At 38.4% G+C, this 19,855-nt stretch overlaps 1 protein-coding gene across 7 annotated transcripts in view; it reads left to right on the forward strand.

The window, feature by feature from the left end:
• ANO4 (anoctamin 4) overlaps nt 1-19,855 on the forward strand; it is a 164,382-nt gene that overhangs the window by 120,253 nt on the left and 24,274 nt on the right. For all 7 annotated transcript variants that reach the window (XM_050325516.1, XM_050325514.1, XM_050325518.1 and 4 more), the window contains 6 exons: nt 1,962-2,096; nt 2,823-2,919; nt 3,430-3,490; nt 11,055-11,137; nt 14,686-14,826; nt 17,425-17,589. In XM_050325516.1, the coding sequence (XP_050181473.1) occupies nt 1,962-2,096; nt 2,823-2,919; nt 3,430-3,490; nt 11,055-11,137; nt 14,686-14,826; nt 17,425-17,589 (682 nt within the window). The remainder of the gene's footprint in view (nt 1-1,961; nt 2,097-2,822; nt 2,920-3,429; nt 3,491-11,054; nt 11,138-14,685; nt 14,827-17,424; nt 17,590-19,855) is intronic.

The raw sequence follows: 19,855 nt of genomic DNA on the forward strand, positions 1-19,855 counted from the left end.
AAATAAATGTGGAACCGCTCTGAACATGGCACCTACAAAGGTCTCCAAAGACCTTCTTACTGCCATAGTTTGTTTCTATAGCACCTAACACAGTCATTTTTGAAACCAGGCTCAGATGCCTTTTCCTTACTTTGCAGAGATGGGTTACTCCCCATCATGGCCATTCGTCTTTATGCACAAACTGAACCTTGCTTGAGTCTTCATCTAGTATTAAGCTGTTTGATCTTTAGATCAAATAGAATGGTATGATTTGCACCATTAGACTGAAGGGCTCAACAGGATAGAAGATGCATTTTATCATGAGTATTTGTCAGCTAGGGCTTTGGAACGAGGAAGCACTCATCTTTGAGTGTAGGGAATGAAATAAAAAAATAAAGCTTGATGAAGGTCAAGTTTATTTCACCATTTTGAACTATGTACGTGGAGAAAAAGAAGTCATAAATATTCAGTAGAAGTAAGCTCATAATGTGAGCTTTCTTTTTCAGAGGAGCAGGCACAGCTTGACATCCTAAGTGTCAGGAAAACAATTAGGCCAAAGGTTTCAATAACATTCTAAAGTCAGGGCTCAAAAGGCAGTTTCCAGTGTGTTTTTTTACAAACAGATCTGCTGCCCTCGTCAGAACTGAGCATGTTATCGTTAGCTTATCATCTCTTTAGCCCGTAAATTTGAATCTCTGTTGAAAGGCAGAAGAATGAAAACAACATGACAATATTTGGCTTCTTATACAGAGCTGGTAAACTCAAATGAAAACAGTCATAGAGGTCAGTATCACTCAACAGACTATGAGCTCAGCCCACACAGCTATTTCTCACACTAGAAATTTTTAATAACCATTTGAAAGCTGTTATTTTTGTACAGTCAAGACCAGGTGCCCTCGTCTCCAGTGTACCCAACCCTAGAACCGTCATAGGTCTTTCCACTCTCACTGCAAAAGTTTGGCCAAAGATGTTTTCTGGTAGCACAGAGGAGCCAGCAGTACTGACTCCGTTTGTCTCTGGATAGATCAGAAGTTGCATCCCTAGTGAGAAAGTGTGTTTTCAGCAGGGGGTATTTTCCAGTTTGGTGGATATGCAAGTTTAAGTTGTCTGCAATGTCTCTGAAACACAAGCATATTACCTTGCTTTCATTCTTTAATCTTGCAAATAATCCCCTAAAATCTCAGCCTACTGCACACAAGGCATCAGACACAGAGCAATACATGAACCTGCCCCTATGCTGATGAGTTCAGCAGGCTTTTTGTGTGCTTGATGTTTAACACATAAACAAAGGTTTGGTTGTGTGGGAGGAAAGGAAAAGTGCTGAAGAACGTGTAGTAAAAAGTTGTTTTCTGGCCACTTTGCTGCTAGTTTTCCAGCAAGGTATTTATTAAAATTAGGATTAATTCAGACTACTTTCCTCAAATCAATGCAAAATGATGAACCTTACTTGCACTTCACTTTCTACCTGTGGTAGAATCACTAAATTAGTTTTTCAGGAACTGATCTAAGAAAAGAAACAATCAAATGAAAATAAATCGTATTGGAGAATTAGCTCTGGTTAATTAATTTCTCATCTCAAATAATTTTTGCTGTTATACCAGTTTTAGGGACAAAACTGGTTTCAGTGCAATTTTTTAGGCAGTACACTTACATGGCCAAAAGGTGAAGCAAATCATCAATTTCCCACATACAAAAAACTAGCTTTTTAAAAGTAACTCAGTGTTTCCTTTATGAGGTCTCCACTCATCTAACTGTAAACTGTGGTCAGTGAATTTTTAAGTTCATATTTTAAGTTCAATCATGAGTCAGGTCCCTCAGTGAGGATTTAGAAGCCTCGAAGGGTTTTTCTTCAGGAAATTCTGACTCTGCTTTCTAATCTACTCTTCAGATGTGATAGAAAGATTTATTTTCTACAAATGAACAAGATTAAGCAGATTTATTCTAATTAGCATTTAAATTTGCTGTGTTGTGTTTTAAAACAGGCGGTACTTTGGTGAGAAAATTGGACTGTACTTTGCCTGGTTAGGCTGGTACACAGGAATGCTCTTCCCAGCTGCCTTCATTGGATTGTTTGTCTTTTTGTACGGAGTCACCACTTTGAACCACTGCCAAGTCAGGTAACAGGGGAACTTTTATAAGGAAATTACAGCTGTGGGTTATTATGAATAATTTAACAGAAATTCCCATGAGTTGTTAATTATTTTATTTTGAACTGTTGAATGAACAACCAGAAAAGACTACTTGGTTCTCACAAGGCACCCACTATCAAACTTCCTATCTTTTTTGCTCCTGAATTGGGAAGAGAGCAAATGCTTGCCCAATTCCAGTTGCTGATGATATTGGCAGCTCAGCATGTAGTAGGGAAAAAGCTGGGCCCTTCATTACTTTTGAAGCAGGCCAGCAGAAGAGTGAGGAATTTTCACTCTCTTTAAAGCCTTTTGCAATGAAGAAACCCCGTCACTTTGTGCTGAGTGCTTCATCTATAAATTCTTGCACATTTAAGACAAGTCACAAGAATAAGTCAAACTGAACTTTGTGTGCAATTATCCTCACCCTCCTTCACTCTAACTCAAGGAGAAGCTGGAGATGGTAAAGACATGCTGCCAGGTTGTTCCTGAGGAACTGTACTCTGCAGTTATGACTGTAAACTCTGCAGTCTTAGACAGTCAACAAATATTAATTATACACATGCAATTATGAATATTTTGGCTTCAGTTACAGACCAGTTTGGTTCAACAAGTAACTGAATATTAGTTAAACCTATCAATCCATTTTAAGACAGATCATTTTGTAGGTTGTTGTAGTAATCAAGCTATTAATTTTTGTCTTTTCTATTTTTCCAGTAAAGAAGTCTGTCAAGCTACAGATATCATAATGTGTCCTATATGTGATAAATACTGCCCCTTTATGAGGTTGTCAGACAGCTGCATTTATGCCAAGGTATGTTTTAGGCTATGCAAATAGAAATGCTTTCCTGGTAAAAGCATTAATTTTGCCTTTTGCATTTGTCTTTAGCGAGCTTGAGTAGATAAAATCTTGAAGGACAGATCAAGTTCAGCCAACATTAACATTGCCTTTCACCAATACCTATTTTGGGTTGTAAAACACTTGAATGCAATGTGCACTTACAGATTCAGCAGTCTCAGAGATCCTGTCCTAGATGCACGTGCTACGATGTCACTGACATCAGCCTTTATCTTCCGACCCATCCTCTGTTGGATGAATGCTTTGGGTCTGAAATGATGCTCACACCTGGTGTTGGCAGGGGTCAATCCCAGGCCAGGTTGGCAAATAGTCCTGTCAACTGACAGGTGCATTTCCCACGTCAAGGGAAGGATCCTCAGGATTGTCAGGCCAGCTATGCTCATGATCACATTAATGTTATTATGTGGAAATAGAAAACAAAGTCTTATTATCACAAATTGACTACACTATTAACATATCCCTCAGGTTACCCACCTTTTTGACAATGGAGCTACTGTCTTTTTTGCTGTTTTCATGGCTGTGTGGGGTAAGTTTTCATTTTGATTTTAAAGATTTATTATTAAAGTTTCTTAAAGATTGTGATGCAACATATACCTTTTTATTTTCCAGCGCACCTTTCTCAGACACTGAGAAAACCAGTATAGGTTTGAGTCTTTTTTGTTTCTGCAAAAGAAAGATGGAATTTGTAGAATCAGGTTCTTATGTGATAATAATTTTAATTAAAATAGAAACCTGACTTCAGTATGTAGAGTCTATGTAGATTTTATATATATGTGTGTATATATAGATGTATTATATTCTGTGGGGATTTCTAACTTTTTAATCCATTGGTACTGAAGCCTTTTCTGTTATTGCTTAGGGCTTTTCTTAGCTTAGGGCAGTTCAGTTTAGTGTTAGTATTAAAATGAAGTAATGTATTGTTTCCTCACTTTGCAGAAAGGCAGCAAAGCTGGTTACAGTTAAATCAGAACTCAGATTAAATAAATGGAAGATTTCATTGAATGGCAAATTGATCTGAGAGTGGTCTAACTGTTGCCATGGAGGCTGAATTTTGCCCATAGAACAGTTCTATTTCTGGCTCAACTATTTTTCCTACTGTGATCATGTAGGCAGAATTGAAGGCAAGAGGAAAAAGTAATTTTTGGCAGCACAAACTGCCTTAAGAATGCCCAGCCTCTTAGGTGCTACCATGCCATTTTGAGATAAGGTTAATGACTTTAGAAAATGGCTCAATGAGGTAACTCAAAAATGGCATCCATCTCACAGCTCCAGGTGCTTGAGTTATCCTGACTTGCCATTGTTCTCCTGTTTTCACTCACACACCTCCAACTGCTTTGGAAAGGTGTCCAAGTAATTCTTATAGTCTCCATTTTAAACTGCAAATCTCTTTACTGAACCACAAGAAATATGTGGGAGGCAACATGGGAGCCACTAGGACAACATAGATTAGCCTACCAGTCTGTCTCAGTTCCTTCCTCCAAAACTCCCATTCTGTCTTAGTTAACCAATTAAATTAGGTCATAAACCAATCAAGCCTGTTCACGTCATTTCATGTAAAATTGACAGTGTTAAAATATCACAAATTACATTTAGAATAAAATCCACAGATCATACAGATTTTATGTTTCTGCTTGATATTTCAGCTTTGTTTTAACACTACGCCAGAACTGAGAACCACTAAAACTTTCTAAGACTTAAAGGTTTTTGTAGGTGTTTACTCAGCTTTTCCAAACTCTTTCCCTATGTGTTCACTGAAGTTGAGAATTTCCAATTCAGTGTAGAGACATGGACTTCCATCTCATCCAGGGAAACTGATGGTTTAACACTTGAACATTTACATCACTGTTCCTTGCTGCTGGTGAGCATGTCTTTGGAGTGCAGCTTTTTGCACTAATGCTTTTCTTTCTTCTTAACAATAACACTGATTTCAAAAAACAGCTGTGCTTACAGCACAGCATGTGTGTCTTAGCACTGCCCAGACCCAGGGCTGTAGGAAAAGTACCTCCAGGTAAGGGGAGTCCCTCACTCAGGTAACCATACCTGGTCTTGCCTTGGCGTCTCTGCCTTTGAGAAGACTGAGGAGGCTGAACATGCTTGCCTACAAAATACTGTAGGTCCTCTCTCTTCCCTGTCTCTAGTTGACAGAAGCTGCATCTTTCTCTGGTTAGCCTCTCCTTCATCCCCCTACTTCAGCATCACTGTCAGACTCCCATACTCTCTTTCCTCTGGGAATATCTCCACACCAACCTGCCAGGACTGAGAAATGCACTGCCCATCCACTGCAGTCCACAGTGAGATAAGGAAAAAATAGAAAAAAAGCTGCCCTCTGGATAATTTGGCTACTGGAGAGGAGACTATAGGACAGCAGCTGGGGTGAGAGCTTTCCCCATCACTTTTGTTGGCTTACACTGTGCTTTTGAGTTTGCCGCCGAGAGGGTGGTAGGAACAGCAACAGGAAGGAGATGTGAGTGTGGGGTATGGTTTGGGGAACAGGGCAGTCCTATGGCTCCACCCAAATCATAGTTTCTTAAAGACAGACACTGTTGCAGAGGCAACAGTGAGATTGTGGAGATATTTTCTGTGCAAATAGGACTAAAGCAGCTTTAGAATAAAAAAAGTCACTCTTTCCAGGGATTTTCTGGTACTATATTTAGGAGTTGGCTTACTGCCTGTGTTAATGGGTTTCCAGTCTGCAGTAGGCCTGTTAGCATCTGCAGGAATTGCCATCATTGCAGTAAATCATAGGGGGAGAGAAGAAACAGTGATATGGTTTGATTGTGGAAATGTTTTTTCTGTCAGCATGAAACAGCTGGCAAGTGCCTGAAATATTGACTGTGAAAAGTTCAGCCTTACAGATGATCCAATTTGATAGACACCAACATACAAAATAATGATGGCAGTGCTTTTATAAAAAGAGAATGAAAGAAAAAAAAAGGCAGCTAGAACTGTGTTACCTCTTTAGCTGGAGTTTAGACACTGTCATTATTATGTAAAGTACTTTCTTTACTGTCTTTATATCCATTAGTGAGTTCCCATCTTGGGGGAGAAGCCTCAGCCATTCGCTTGGATTTTTCAAAACCAGATGTGGTCAGATTGATCTTTCCGTGAAGAGGTGATCTGCATGGTGCTTTCCTCCTTTTACTCTGAAGACATCTTTATTTGATGGACAAAGTGCCTTGCTGACATTTTAAATACAAATAAAATTCTTCTCCAAATGACAAGCAAACTGCTGTGGCCAGGCTAGGGAGAGAAACTACCATGGCAAATACCAGCAGGGACCGCTTGATTTGTGGACCAGCAATGAACCTGACTGTAGGATTCTGAAGCACAGGGACTCTTTTTTTATAGTGTTTCATTGTGAGATAAGTGAGTCCCATCAAAGACTGTAATTGTCAAGTGCACCAGGAGATACTGGAATAGAAACACACTTTTCTTCAAAATACGTATGACCCATCACCTCATTTGATTTCTGCCTGTTTAAGCAAAGTTCTATATAAGAAGTAAAAGTAATTGATGCAACAGAAAAAAATATGATAGTTACATTGGTGCTTACTGAGATGTCTCAGAAGATCGAAAATTTTTTTTTCCTCTAGATCTCTAGTGTTGATATTTTTCCAGATGTTCAAAGCTTTTGAAAAGAGGGGAGCAATAGCATATTTTGTGCATCTGTGTTAGGGGAAACACCCACACTTTGTCCTTTATGTATGCCTTGAGGTTTGTTGTGCTCAATGAAAATTGGTTCCATTTCTAGGAAAAACTTCTCTCTTTTTATGGTCTACATTAGCTTCTTACCAAAGACAGAAAAGGAGAGGAAGATGTTAATTCAAAATAAGTGTTGACATTTAAAGTAGAGTAAAAAAGTAATTCTCATCTAAAAAACAGTTACATTTGATACTCAGTTGACTCCCAGCATGTTTCTGTAAAGCCAGATAGAATTGTAGCTTTTGCTTTTCCAGCTGAGATACTAGGGAAACCTATTGCAAAGATGTTACTGTCAAGATATTTCCTAAAGCTCAGAAGCAAAGTTCTGTAACTGTTCCACAGGAAAGTCCAGCAATTTATCATTTATAATGCACTGTTAGAGATAAAGTGGGCTACTGGTAGTTTTTCTGTCTCTGCATATCTTTGGGGGACTAAGGCACACAAGAAAAATCCTTTTTGAAATTTCTTCTTGTCTAGCTAGAAGCATGTTTCCTTTGATAAAGAAAGTAGCTTTAGAACACTTGCTAAAAGGCAATGCCAGGAGGGAAAAAAAAAAGGCCTGGCATGAAGAATTTAACATTTTGTTCAAGCAATAAGAAATGCCAACATAAAACAATTTTTCTAAATTTATCAGTTAGTCTAATAAAAGATATTACTTTCCTACAAACCTTGCCTCTGGCATAAAATGTTCACATTGATCTGCTCTCTGAGGAGATAGAATTTAAGGATGCTCTTTACCAATACTCCTGCTGTATAGAATATATTCAAGGAGTCGGGATGGATATATTAAATACTGTTCTGAAATACAATAGGGAGAGGATTTCTCAGAGAAGGTCAGGATAAAGCTGTTTGCTGAGAGAGACCATTTGCATTACTAGATAAGATCACAACTAATTACAGAAGCATCTGAGGAAGTGATGTTAAGACAGATGTTTGTACAAGTGGATTTGAGAACTCAGCTGAAAGGTTGAGCTCTGAAGTAGGACAAGTGCAGTATAGAAAAAGCTAGCAAAAGATCCAGGAGCTAAGGCAAATGAGAAAGTCAAAATTCCAAGCAGGACATTTTGATAATACTCAGCCTCTGGTCTAAACATACCAATTGGAAAATAGGGGAACAATAAGCACAACTGTGTCCCATTGAATGGTAAAGTCAAAAAAGAATGCTGAAATTAGTAGAGGGTATTAGTAATTACCTGACCAAAAAAAGAAATTTCAAAATACAGTATGTTACCTTTTAGAAGACCTCAGTAGCACAGTGAATCAATCAAAGATGATTATTTATAGCAAATTTTAAACTATCTAGCAAGGGAAAAATGCATACTGACCTGGATAGAGGGAGAAAAGTGTAACAGTGAAAGCTAAAACGGTGCTGTACAGATCATCCTATTTTCTACTTAACGATTAGAAGAAAATAGCTTTCTAAAGAAGCTCTAAGGACTGCAACATACTTACTCTGACAGGTGCTAAATTTGCTAAATATAATACATATAGATTCCTCACTCCAGGTGTGTGAAAAAAACAAGAAAGAAAAGAAGTATTGTTCAGCACAGACATCTGAGAGGTTCATGCCTGCAACTCATACGCCCACTGGATTCCTGCTAGCAGCTGTTTTTTGGGATGAAAACAGAGTGGTAGTAATCAGGCTTCTTTCTCCCAGGTCTTCAAAAATTGCAGCACTACTTGTTTAATCTGTACGGAATAATTCAATATGAGCTGATAGAAGAGGAGCAGCCCTACCAGAAAAAAATCAAGGAATGAACCATGTGGTGGTTCAGCAGCAGTGGAGCCTCATTAGCACCTATTAGTTTTCCTGATCACAACCAATCATACTGTAATTATTACAAAAATTTATAGAAACATTAGGCTCATTAATTTTATTAGATTAAATCAACACAGCTGGTTAGTTGGTTAGAGCATGGTTCTAATAACACCAAGGTTGTGGGTTTGATCCCCATATGGGTCATTCACTTAAGAGTCGGACTTGATGATCCTTGTGGGTCCCTTCCAACTCAGAATATTCTGTGAAATCTGTGACCTGGTGTAACATAATTCCGGCTCTCAGGAAAAGAATGATGTGACATAGGAAAATGCCTTTAATCCAAACATCTGCCTCCTTAAACATGCTTTTGATACCTTACAATCTGCTCTTAGTGTTCATTTTCTAAGTATACCTTAGCTGCATTGGCTAGTACAATAAAATATAATTCTTACTGGCTAAAAATTCACTTTTGCCAAACTGATGCCAGTGTTTTGTGTCAAGTTACATTTGTATCAATAAGCAGTAGGGCAGACAGACTGTTAAGAAGATGCTTTCAGAACGGGATGTAGAACATATTGCCAGACTATTGTGACACTGCTACAGCTGATACTGTGCTACCTCGTGAACAAAGAGGTTTATGTTCTCTGTGGTTGTCAGCCTACTGCTTTTCAATGAACAATAAAGCAAAGAGCCAAACTTCACAGTGGGAGAGGAAGCCTGTCCATTGATTTGTGCTGGCTTTAGGCGGCCTCTACATTCTTTTTGCAAAATAAATTTTAAAAATCCTTTAACTATAAACAGGCTCAGTATTAATCTTCAGATGATGTGCCTATTATTTTATTACTGTTTTCTTGATTGTTCTTTCCATCACAAAATGGAAGCATAGTTGTCAAATAAAAAGGGGGATTTTCTCAAATCCTTAGTGTTTGATTGGTCTGTCAGTGCTGCAAGGAAGACAAGACCCTTGTGCCCCATCAGTCTGTCAACATCCTGTTATGGCTGACTAACTTGTTTAGGGACACACAACAACAGCATAAGAGAGACCCCTCCCAGATCTTCACACTTTTGGTTGAATATGTTACCCACTGCTGGCAACTGCTAACATCCTTGAAGGACTCACACTAACAGTTTAGGGGATAACACTCTTTATTAATGTACACACTGATAATAGAAAATTGTGATAGGTTAAGGTTTGAAGACTGATGGTGATAGTATCTGACTGCAAAAACATATTCAAGGCAATGTACAGACAAGCTCTAATCACCAATGAAATGTAGCTTGAGATGATCAGAGAGCATAGGATGTTCTTACCCAATAGGCATCCCTATGGGGGCAGAAGACAGGTTCAGACTGTTGACCAATTCCAGAAGTTACAATGAAGTCTTCTCTAAATTTTCCTAGTTCTTTTCTTACTTTTATACTATTTCTTCACATTTATGTGGAGCTGGAGTGACTCTAGTGGTACATACGTTTGTAACTTATTGGTGTAAAATTCTCTCACTTCTCTTTTAAATATATAGTCAATAAAATATAGAGCACATGCTCCGTGAGGGGTGGTCATACCTTGGAGGTGGATAACTTGGGGATGGAGGTGTTTGTTATTATTAGTTAGATTATAATGAACCAAGTTCATCCAAAGAGAGTGATTCCACCACAGCTGCTGGTTCAGCAGCAAGGCATCTTCTCCTGACTCCTTTGGCTGACAGCTGCTATGGGTTTTATCTGCAAGGTACTATCGAGATCCCATGCCTGCAAGGCTTACACCACAGCCTGATCGCATTCCACTCCACCTTCTCTTCCATCCCCTCTAGCATGTGCTTAAGGTTGCAGATTGGAGGGGCTGTGTGGGGGGGGAGTACTCATGGAATAGGTTTTGGGAATACTGACAACATTTCATTCACGGGAATAACAATTGCATTTCACCTTATAATTTCCCTACCATTCTAAGTTCTGTTAGAATGGGAATATAACTTCCCAGTCCTCTAGTTTCACTCCGAGTCATTTTCCCACAGCAGTCATGTGCAGGCCTATTACTCTACCTTGAACTCTATCAATAGGAGCTGTAAAGCACAATGTTTAATTGTCAGCTGTTAATGCCACACCACATATATGAACTTACATAGTGTAAAAATTGGTCTGGATTAGAACGGTGTAAAACAGAAGTTCCCATTTCCTCAGTAGTACTCTACAGTTTTGCATATGCACTGGAATGCACTTCCGCTGGGTTCTGGTTTCTGTACATTGTAAATGGTCTTCAAAGAAGGAAAGTTACTACTTTATCTGCAAGAGAAAACCCCATCAAAAATCTGCCACGTCTAGTAGTGATGACTCACAGGAACAATTTTATTCTTTGACAGCCCTCCCTTGGTTGGTTAGAAATTAAATATTCTCATTTAGCACTAAATGAAATTTCTAAAGCCTCAATCATACTTGAAGTGAGCAAACTAATCCTTAGAAAGCCATGCTTTTTGAAAACAGTTTTGATCATCAGCAAGATTTGCTGTTCAAAGGAACCCGTTTATGCAAAGAAATTAAAATAATGTAACAGCTTCATTCAACAGTTCTGTGATACTCATTAAGATTTTCTTGACTTAAAAACAATTTTGTATCTTTTTTCTACTTGCTCCAGCAACTGTTTTTCTGGAGTTTTGGAAAAGAAGGCGAGCCGTAATTGCTTATGACTGGGACTTGATAGACTGGGAAGAAGAAGAGGTTTGTATAAAAAAATGTACACCCTCATCTTTAAAACAAAAGATTTTGTTACAAATTTGTGGGTTTATTTTGGATTTATTTTCAATTCATTATTCAAATCTTTATAAACTATGAAATAAGCATTTTTCTCCTCAAAACTTTCCTCTGAAACATGAAGAAACTTTCTCCAGGCCAGACTGTCCTCACTTTTTACACTTTTGTAAATCTAAATTAATTTGTGAGATATCTTGGGAAAAAAAATACACTTTGTGGGAAATCCATTTTTGTTTTGGTAGCTAACAAATGTTGTGTTTAATCCAAGGAAATTCTTGATAGCCCAGGGTACCATGAAATTTGGCAAATGAGCTTTTATTTATTTTTTTAAGTAGTCACTAGGAGTATTGATGGAAAGAAAGCTTTCTGAGGCTTGTACCAGTTTCTGAACATTCAGGTGCTCAGTTTTTTTTTAAAAGTGCTGTGGGGAGAGAGAGAGAGAGAGAGAGAGAGATGAACCAACTCAAAGGACTTAATTCATCCCGTGCTGGTAGAGAATATTCCCTTAGGAAGGAGCTTAAACAGCAAAAAATAACTTTAAGCTTTTCCTGTGGTGGTTACCAGAAAGGAACAACATGGTCTTGGAACTGAGAACTGAGGTCTAAGTGGAACTAGAAGGTTTTATTATGCAGGACAAAAGCAAGATGGGTATGGCAGAAAGATTGTTCCTTGAGTGGGATTTGGACTACTCTTGAAAAATAAAAAAAGAATATATTTCACAAAGAAATATAGAGGAGCTCTTCTAGAGCACAAAGATCTGGTCTAAGGCAGAGAATATTAATCCATATTTGATATTCCAGAAATTAGTATGCTTTCACCTATGATTAAAGACTTAGAATTATCCATATTTGAGAATTGGGAAGGAAAGAAAACAGTCTATTTTATGTAGGTAGAAAAAGACACATCCTGTGGAGTTTGATTGTAAAGTTGTACAATGAGAAGTCAAGGAGAATTTTGTCTCCATAAGGTGAAAATTTTACTCCTAAAAGTGCTACTTTCTAATAAAATCAATGCTAATTAAATTTCCTATCTACATTCCATGCAGTTATCTCAAGACAAAATCAGCTGATTGCTTTTATTAGTTATTTCAAAGAAATCAATTACTGAGTTCTAATTACCATTTTAAATCACAAGCTTTTGATAATGCAGGTTGATATTTTAATAACACTATGTGTCTAGTTTTGCTTGCTTTAATCTTCATTGGCAAATTGAAAAACAAGGTTTTCAATTTGTGAAATGAGTGAAATTTATTAATTCCTATCAACAACAGACTGAAAAAAATATTAATAAGGTTTCCTATCACTTTTTTACCCCCTTCCTGTTCTAAATGAAGAGACAAATAAATGAAAAAAGAAGAAAGGAGAAATACATTTTTTCAAATATCCAACCTTGCAAATTCCTCAAGGAATTTTCACCCAAGGAATTTTCACCCAAGGAAGGCATGCAGCAGCCCCTGCAGTGTCCAGGTCCCTCAGTCTGGGGACATGGACCAAAGGTGTTCTGGCTCTTTCAACCCTACCTATCTGGATTTCCTGTTCTTGTAAATGAACAAGGTGTGAGACATGGAGAGTCTTGGGTGGGCATTCCACAAGAAACCAACTGCACACAGTTTCTGGCACTCCAAGGCAGAAAATAGCTTCTGTTGCTATTAATACTTTTTTCTTTTTCTTCAGTGTCACTTTCTTTGTATCATTAATCTCAGCCAGACACTGTACTTTTTACTTCCAGCCCTAACTATTGCTGAGTGTCATTGAAGAGGTACAAAGGTTCATGCCAGAGTCTTGGTTTTTTTGTGGAGAATATCTGTAAAAATAGAATTTGCCTTATCTGAATTGACGAGATTGTAGGACATGTTGATATGATAAGGACTTCCCTATAGTGCAAACTGTAAAAGGTAATCAAACCTTGGCTCAGACACAGTTGCAGAGAAGTAAAGGTTTCTTGTCTATGACTCAGTGAGCCACCTGGCAGAGCCCTTGCACAATGTACAGGGTTCGATTCTCAAGCCCCCTGCTTCAATGGTGTCACACTCTGTCCTTTTGCATGCCCCTGGGCACACAGGAATACTACTCACACTGTTCTTTTTGCCAGATTATGGTCTGCTCAGCTGCCTGCAGCCCTGATATGGCAGGAACAGCTTAAACAACAGAGAATAAGAACAAGGTGTTACTCTGTCTCCACAGAAACATGCTTAGCCTTTGTATATAACTCACAGCTTATGTAGGGTTGGTTCCCTCAGGCACGTGCTTAGTTACACAGGCATTGCAGTTAGGCATAGCTGACTTTTAACTTGGTTTTATAAAATGTTATGAACGTCTTTGTAACAAATAGCTGTGTGAACTTGGAAATCAGGTGTGCTGAGAAAATGTCTTCAAAACTTGGGAGAAGGAAAAGGAGACAAGACTTCTTTTCTTTTTTCCCTTTTCGGGGCAGTTTTATAAAAAGGATGTAGGCTTTTATTCACATTCTGAACATGTGTGAGAGCAGTTAACATTCACTAGTTTCAATGCAGTCATGTAAGGGCTGGGCATTTACAACTTTAGTCAGTCAGAGTTCAATTAAATGCAGTTGAAGAGTTGGAAGTGACTAAAATTTGTAAGCTGGATTCTTGTCTGCTCCCTTGTAGTCAGCCGTACCATGCATCACTTCTGCAGAATACAGCAGAACACTATAAACATTGATCTAAAGTCTGCCAGCAGTTGTGAGAGTCCATCCCCACAGCCTGGTGCTTTCTCTCATCTCTGGCAGTGTCCTGGATGTCGGAATTGGCTGAAGTGGCACAGGACAGGTGGCTGTTGGTGAACCTCTGCATGTTAGGGTAGCCCTATTGCAGCTGAAAACTATGAGGTATTATCTGCACTAAGGGTGAACCCTGTCTTCTGACAAATGCTGTAAACAGATGTAACCAAGTCTCTCCCCTAGTAATCCCCAAGTTTCATTTCAGAAGAGGGGTTTAAATGGCAAAGTAAGATTTGGCATTTCTGCTGCTGAAAGTTATTCCTAATAATAATATTGTCCGAGTTAGGAAACATTTGAGCAGCATGGATGGCATGGGTCCTTCTTCAAATGATGAGAAGATTTTACTGATATTTGGAAGGTAACCAAATACCTAAAAAACAGCAATTCAGTTTGGGAAAATGAGGTTCTTTTTTTTCCTTTTTGCTTTGTTGAAAAATTCCAGAATTAGTAGGATAATGTCAGATGGAAAAAATCTGTGGTATCAACCTTAAAAAGATTTGTCTTGCAGCCACATAGCTTGAAAGAGCATTGTTCAGAGGAGTAACTAACTGGGGATTTTACTAAATAATTTCAATACTTACTTTTATGGGTACAATGATTTATTCCAGTTCTCAGGAAGGAGACCTGATTTCCCATCTCATCTCTTATAGTATCTGTGCCAGATGTGAATTCAAAGATTTAGTTCCCAATAACAGTGATCTGATAAAAGATCTGAAGTTTCCTACAGGGTTTTTCCTAGCTGTGCTGTATACAAACATTGTCTGTCTGTTCTTTAGGAGGAGATACGTCCGCAGTTTGAAGCCAAATACTCCAAGAAAGAACGAATGAACCCCATATCCGGGAAGCCAGAGCCTTATCAAGCATTTGCAGATAAATGCAGCAGACTCATCGTTTCTGCATCTGGAATATTTTTTATGGTTTGAGAAGTTTTGTTTATTTACCAGTTGAAAAAACACAAAGTAGCATTATTTCTGCTGATAGAGTATCTAAATATTTGATATGATTTCTTGAAAGTGAAATAAGCTCTAGAATAGTTACTGCAGGTTGAAAATCTACATAGCAAATCACTCAAGTTTCTGTAAAGTCCTACACTAGTTCACTCTAAACTAAGTCTCACAGATAGTTAAGTCCTTCTTTCCAGGCTGTACCTGTAAGACTATATGTAGTGACACACATGCCAGAATAGTGTTTCCCTCACATTTAGGCACCATCTTCAGCTGACTGAATTAACTCACTGGTTGTCTTCCCTGTGTAGACAGTGCAGAGTGATGGAGAAAGATGCCACAGAACAGGCAGTTGCTCTTTGTAAACTTCACAGAGAACCTAAGATGCCTGAAGTGCCTAATGATGCTAATATGTCCTAATTTTTCAGTGTATTGAGGAGATAAGGAAAAAGGGTTCATATTCCTAGTGCAATTGAAATGGAGAAAAAAATGTTCCTTGACTAAAATGTGGCATTTCTCCCCTTTTACAAAGTGCAAAACTAAATGCAGCAGCAAAAGTTGTCCTAACAAAGAGCTGTATGCATTTCTGCTGAAATGCGCCCATCCTCTAACTCCAGTGAAGCCGTTATGGGCAGTTATTCACATGAAAATGGTTGTGGTAGTACTGATCTTGAAAACACAGCTAGCATCAACTCAGACTGTCATGGAATTTACTAGGGCTTTTCCAGGAGGCTGGGAAATGATGAGTGTGTACATCCTCAGGAGCTGTGGAGAGCCAGGTAGGTGAGCTAGGCCACCAACGGGGCAGAGGACTTGCAAGAAACTGATGGTTTCAAAATTGTCCTTAGCAATCTTGGTCAAGAAAGGCAAATGTATTATTGAGATGAACTGTGTGCTGGTATGGCAGATGGTATGGATGGACACTGACTCAGCCCTTGAAGACAAATGTATGCAGTCTCCATTCAGAATTGATCCTACACCTGTGATATTTTCCATATTTTCCCTATGGATTTTTTCTTGAAGGGGGTCAGTATTTTACTCCCTACCATTTGCAAACTCAGTCATTAATCTTCTTAGCCTAGTTATAGATCTTGCTCAAAGTGCCAGGGAGAGTAGCCTTGCTCTGAATTGCATGCACCACAAATTATTGTCCTCATAACAGTCTTTGAAACAGGACAAAAATTACTTAGACCACAAATTATTGTCCCCATAAAAGCCCTTGAAACAGGACAAAAATTATTTTCACTGAAGATTCCCTTTATTGTTGGCATAATATGGGCTTCCAGCAAGTTAGAAAAACTCTGCATTTTCAAGCATTTAGATAAAAATATTCCTTTAAAATTACAGCTGTAAGCACAGGAGATATACGCTTACCAAAACTTCAAGTTAGAGGAGTTGTCAAAATTTCTCAGCATTGATTCTCACAGTGCAGTTAATAATACAGCTTGAACCAGGCTAATTGTTCCCTGGTAAGTAAAAGGAAAGTGGTCCTTCCTCCCCTAAATACTCTGCAGGGAATCAAGAGACAATCCATCGCATTCACGCACACTTCTCTTTTTCTTCTGCACTGAGATTACGTCAGTCAAATTTGTAATAAATGTGAAAATATGAAGACAGCTTGATTAGCATTCAATGTTTTCCAAGTAATTTTGCTCATTTCATTAGCTCAGATATACTTCAATTTTGATCGGTTTAAGTTGTCTATGCACAACCTTGCAATGCACCACTTTAGCAAATAATTTGCTGTGTTCTACTGAGAAAACTCTTTCCCCTTGTCTAATAAGGTGGCTAATGGGTCCTGTGTCAAAGCGTCTGTGAGAGGAGTCACCCATGTAATGCCCAACAGTTTGTCCTTTAGGTGGCTTGCTAAACTGTGACATAAATTGGTCACAGTGGGAAACAGTTGTCATTTAGTGCTCAGCTGTTGCATAAGGAACATCAAGCAATTTAGCAGGCCAGCTCAGCTTCATGGCTTTCTCATTGTAACTGCTTCACTGATTTGCTGAATGTTTCATCAGAGAAGAAATTACAAGGGCAATTGGACTTATTACCTCCTCTAGATAGAAACTGTCCAGAACTGTAGGAAGAAACAACTAGCTAGGGTAGCTTGGCAGGGTTGTTGTTGAGGCAGTGCTTACAAATGGAGGCATTTTTTCCTTTAAGTGTGAAGTCTTTTGAAGTGCAAATCCATCCCAAATGATACCATCACACTGGGACATCAGCTTCAGACTAGCCTTTGCACATCATGTGCACAATAAGGAAAATTTCTAACTCCCAGAGCTGGCAACACTGTTTCCCACATTATTGCTAAGGAAGAGAAACATCTTCAAGAAAATGTTTAAAACTAAAAATTATTTTAATATTATTTCAAAGATATTTTTTGTTATGAGAAATGAAAACAACTTCACGATAAGAATAATTATCATGTTGAAACCTTTCTCTGGAATCAAATGGGATGGATTTTTAAAGTCTTTCATTTTATTATGTTAGTTTTCAGAGTTTCAGAGAGATGCTAACTCCAGTTCTACTGGAAGTTCTCAGGTTCTTCTCTCTGATTTTTTCTTCTTTTAGATCTGTGTGGTGATTGCTGCTGTTTTTGGCATTGTTATTTACCGTGTTGTGACTGTCAGCACTTTTGCTGCCTTTAAGTGGGCTTTAATCAGGAATAACTCTCAGGTTGCAACTACAGGGACTGCAGTGTGCATCAACTTTTGCATCATCATGCTACTGAATGTGGTGAGTAAAATTAAAATATCTGAAATTATGCCCAAACCATCAGAGCAGAAGATATCTTCATCTGAAGACCACCAAATGCTTTCAGTTCCTTTTTTTCAGCAGGAATGGAATATCTTGCTATGACAGAAATGGAATTACTGTTTATGGATAGCAGTCACTATTTATCTAAAGTACAATTCCAAACTCAAAACATTATGTAAAGTGTGTTTGAATGTTCTAAAAATATTTTAGGGAGGCACACTCATACCCCTCTTTTATCCTCTGCCTCTTTTTTTTTTTTCCTTTTATACATTTGCAAATTTTAGCCCATTTCTCTAATATTTTTGTTTCTGATTGTGTTTTGATGTTATCTTTTAAATACAGTGGCCAAGCTAAATTCTTATTTATGCTATTTTCAACAATTTCAATTTCAGTTTTCCTGGTAGTTTACAAGTGAGGATATGCATATACAGACACAATGTCCCTATGCCCGATGACTCTCTTGAGCTGAAGATTTTGCAAGGCTTGAGCAGAGGTGAATTGTTCTAGAGCCATCTACGGCCTTTGCCAGGGCACACCAGAGACTGGTGCAGTCTGAGTGCAGTGAACTGGGGCTGGCTGAGGTCAGGTTGTTGTTGTGAACTGATTTGGAACCAGACTTGGGATAAAGACAAAAATGGAATTTCTATGTCCCAGTAAGACAGTATAGCAGATATCAGATGGGGAATGAGTTTCATCCTTGCACTGAGATGCTGGTACTCCCATGTGTTGCTCTGATAGCAATGTGTCTTCTATTTGTTGCTCTTGGCAAGAGGTGTATGGCCTTTCACTCTCAGGGTTTTGTCTACTGACATCATAAGAAGGCATTTCAAGGGGAAGGAGAGATCAACCTACAAACCACCCAGGTATCAGAGCCAAGGTGGGGTATCTCTAGCTACTCAGTAGCTAGCATCTTCTGCAAAAACCATGTTAGACTTTGCTCCAGGAGAGGTGTTAACTGATTTCCTAGAGAGTGTGAGGTGTTATTTCAGGCCTGCTTATTTCCAAGTGCTGGCTTGGAAACTACTTTCTTTCCTGTGCAATACCCAAGAATTTCCATCATCTAAAAATTGATTTTAACAGTCCCTTGTTTCTGTGGCTGGAAATTCCAAGAGTCTGCTGCAGGACTTTACTTCACCCTTTGGCACAGACAAGACTGGATTAGTGACTAAGAGAACCTGTCTAGAACTGTTGACTTTTCTCTCTTTTCCCTTAGGTGGGACTATAGGCTGAGAAAGGACAGGAAGAAGAGGAGGAAGATGTTTTTCTGTCTGAATTTGTACTGAGAGCCCTTTTATGTTATTTTTCATTTATTGTTTATTGTCTACAGCTTTTGGGGGTTTCTCTACTCCACTTAAAGAACACAATATGCATAGAAGAAATAAAAAGAAAACTATATATATCTATACCAGTACAATGTCCATTTCCAAGCTCTCAGTATAAGTCATTGTATATGCAGTGAAGCAGCAACAAAGAACCACTGCACAAATAAAATTATTTTGTTCTCAAAGACTTTTACAGCTTAGAGATTTTTTTAAAATAATGTACGATTGCTTGAAGGTGCCTTTTGAGAAACTTTTTTTTTTTTCCTAAAATACATCAAATAAGTGGAGCACCGCAAAGATGTATTTCTTAAACCTTACACTCATTACCATTCAATAGAGACCACAGCCATAGATATAGCTCTTGAAAACAAAAGATCCACAAAATATGAAACTGCAGGAGCTTTTCAAAGAAAGGATTTAGGAATATAATCTCCCACTTCCCATGACGGATTAATGTAGTTTATTGAGGGGTAGTGGTGGAATTTCTTCTGGGAAGAAAAAAAAAAAGCCCCGGAAGGAATTCAAGTAGTTGATTCCTTCATGAACTCTGACTCAAGCATTTGGACAATGTTTTCAGGCACATGTGATTCTTGGTGTGTCCTGCACAGGGCCAGGAGCTGGACTTGATGATCCTTGTGAGTCCCTGCCAACTCATCATATTCTATTATTCTATGATTCTATGAAAAGTACCAGAAGAGCAAGCAAAGATACAGTAATAAAACCAGAACAGACCAATATGTGCATAGAAGTAGAGAATTCCCTGCTAGGAAGCCTTGAAAACTACCAGTGATTCTGATACAAGTTGACAGCCTCTCAAAGCATCAGAGGAAAGGTCTAGACCTAAAGTAAATTCAAGACCAGAAGCTAGGAACATTAGGTACATACTCTGACAAATCCATCACAACAAAACAAAATGACCTTCA

The sequence above is a fragment of the Myiozetetes cayanensis genome, unplaced genomic scaffold, assembly GCF_022539395.1.
Source record: "Myiozetetes cayanensis isolate MyiCay16 unplaced genomic scaffold, myiCay2020 scf3, whole genome shotgun sequence".
NCBI classification, from domain to species: Eukaryota; Metazoa; Chordata; class Aves; order Passeriformes; family Tyrannidae; genus Myiozetetes; species Myiozetetes cayanensis.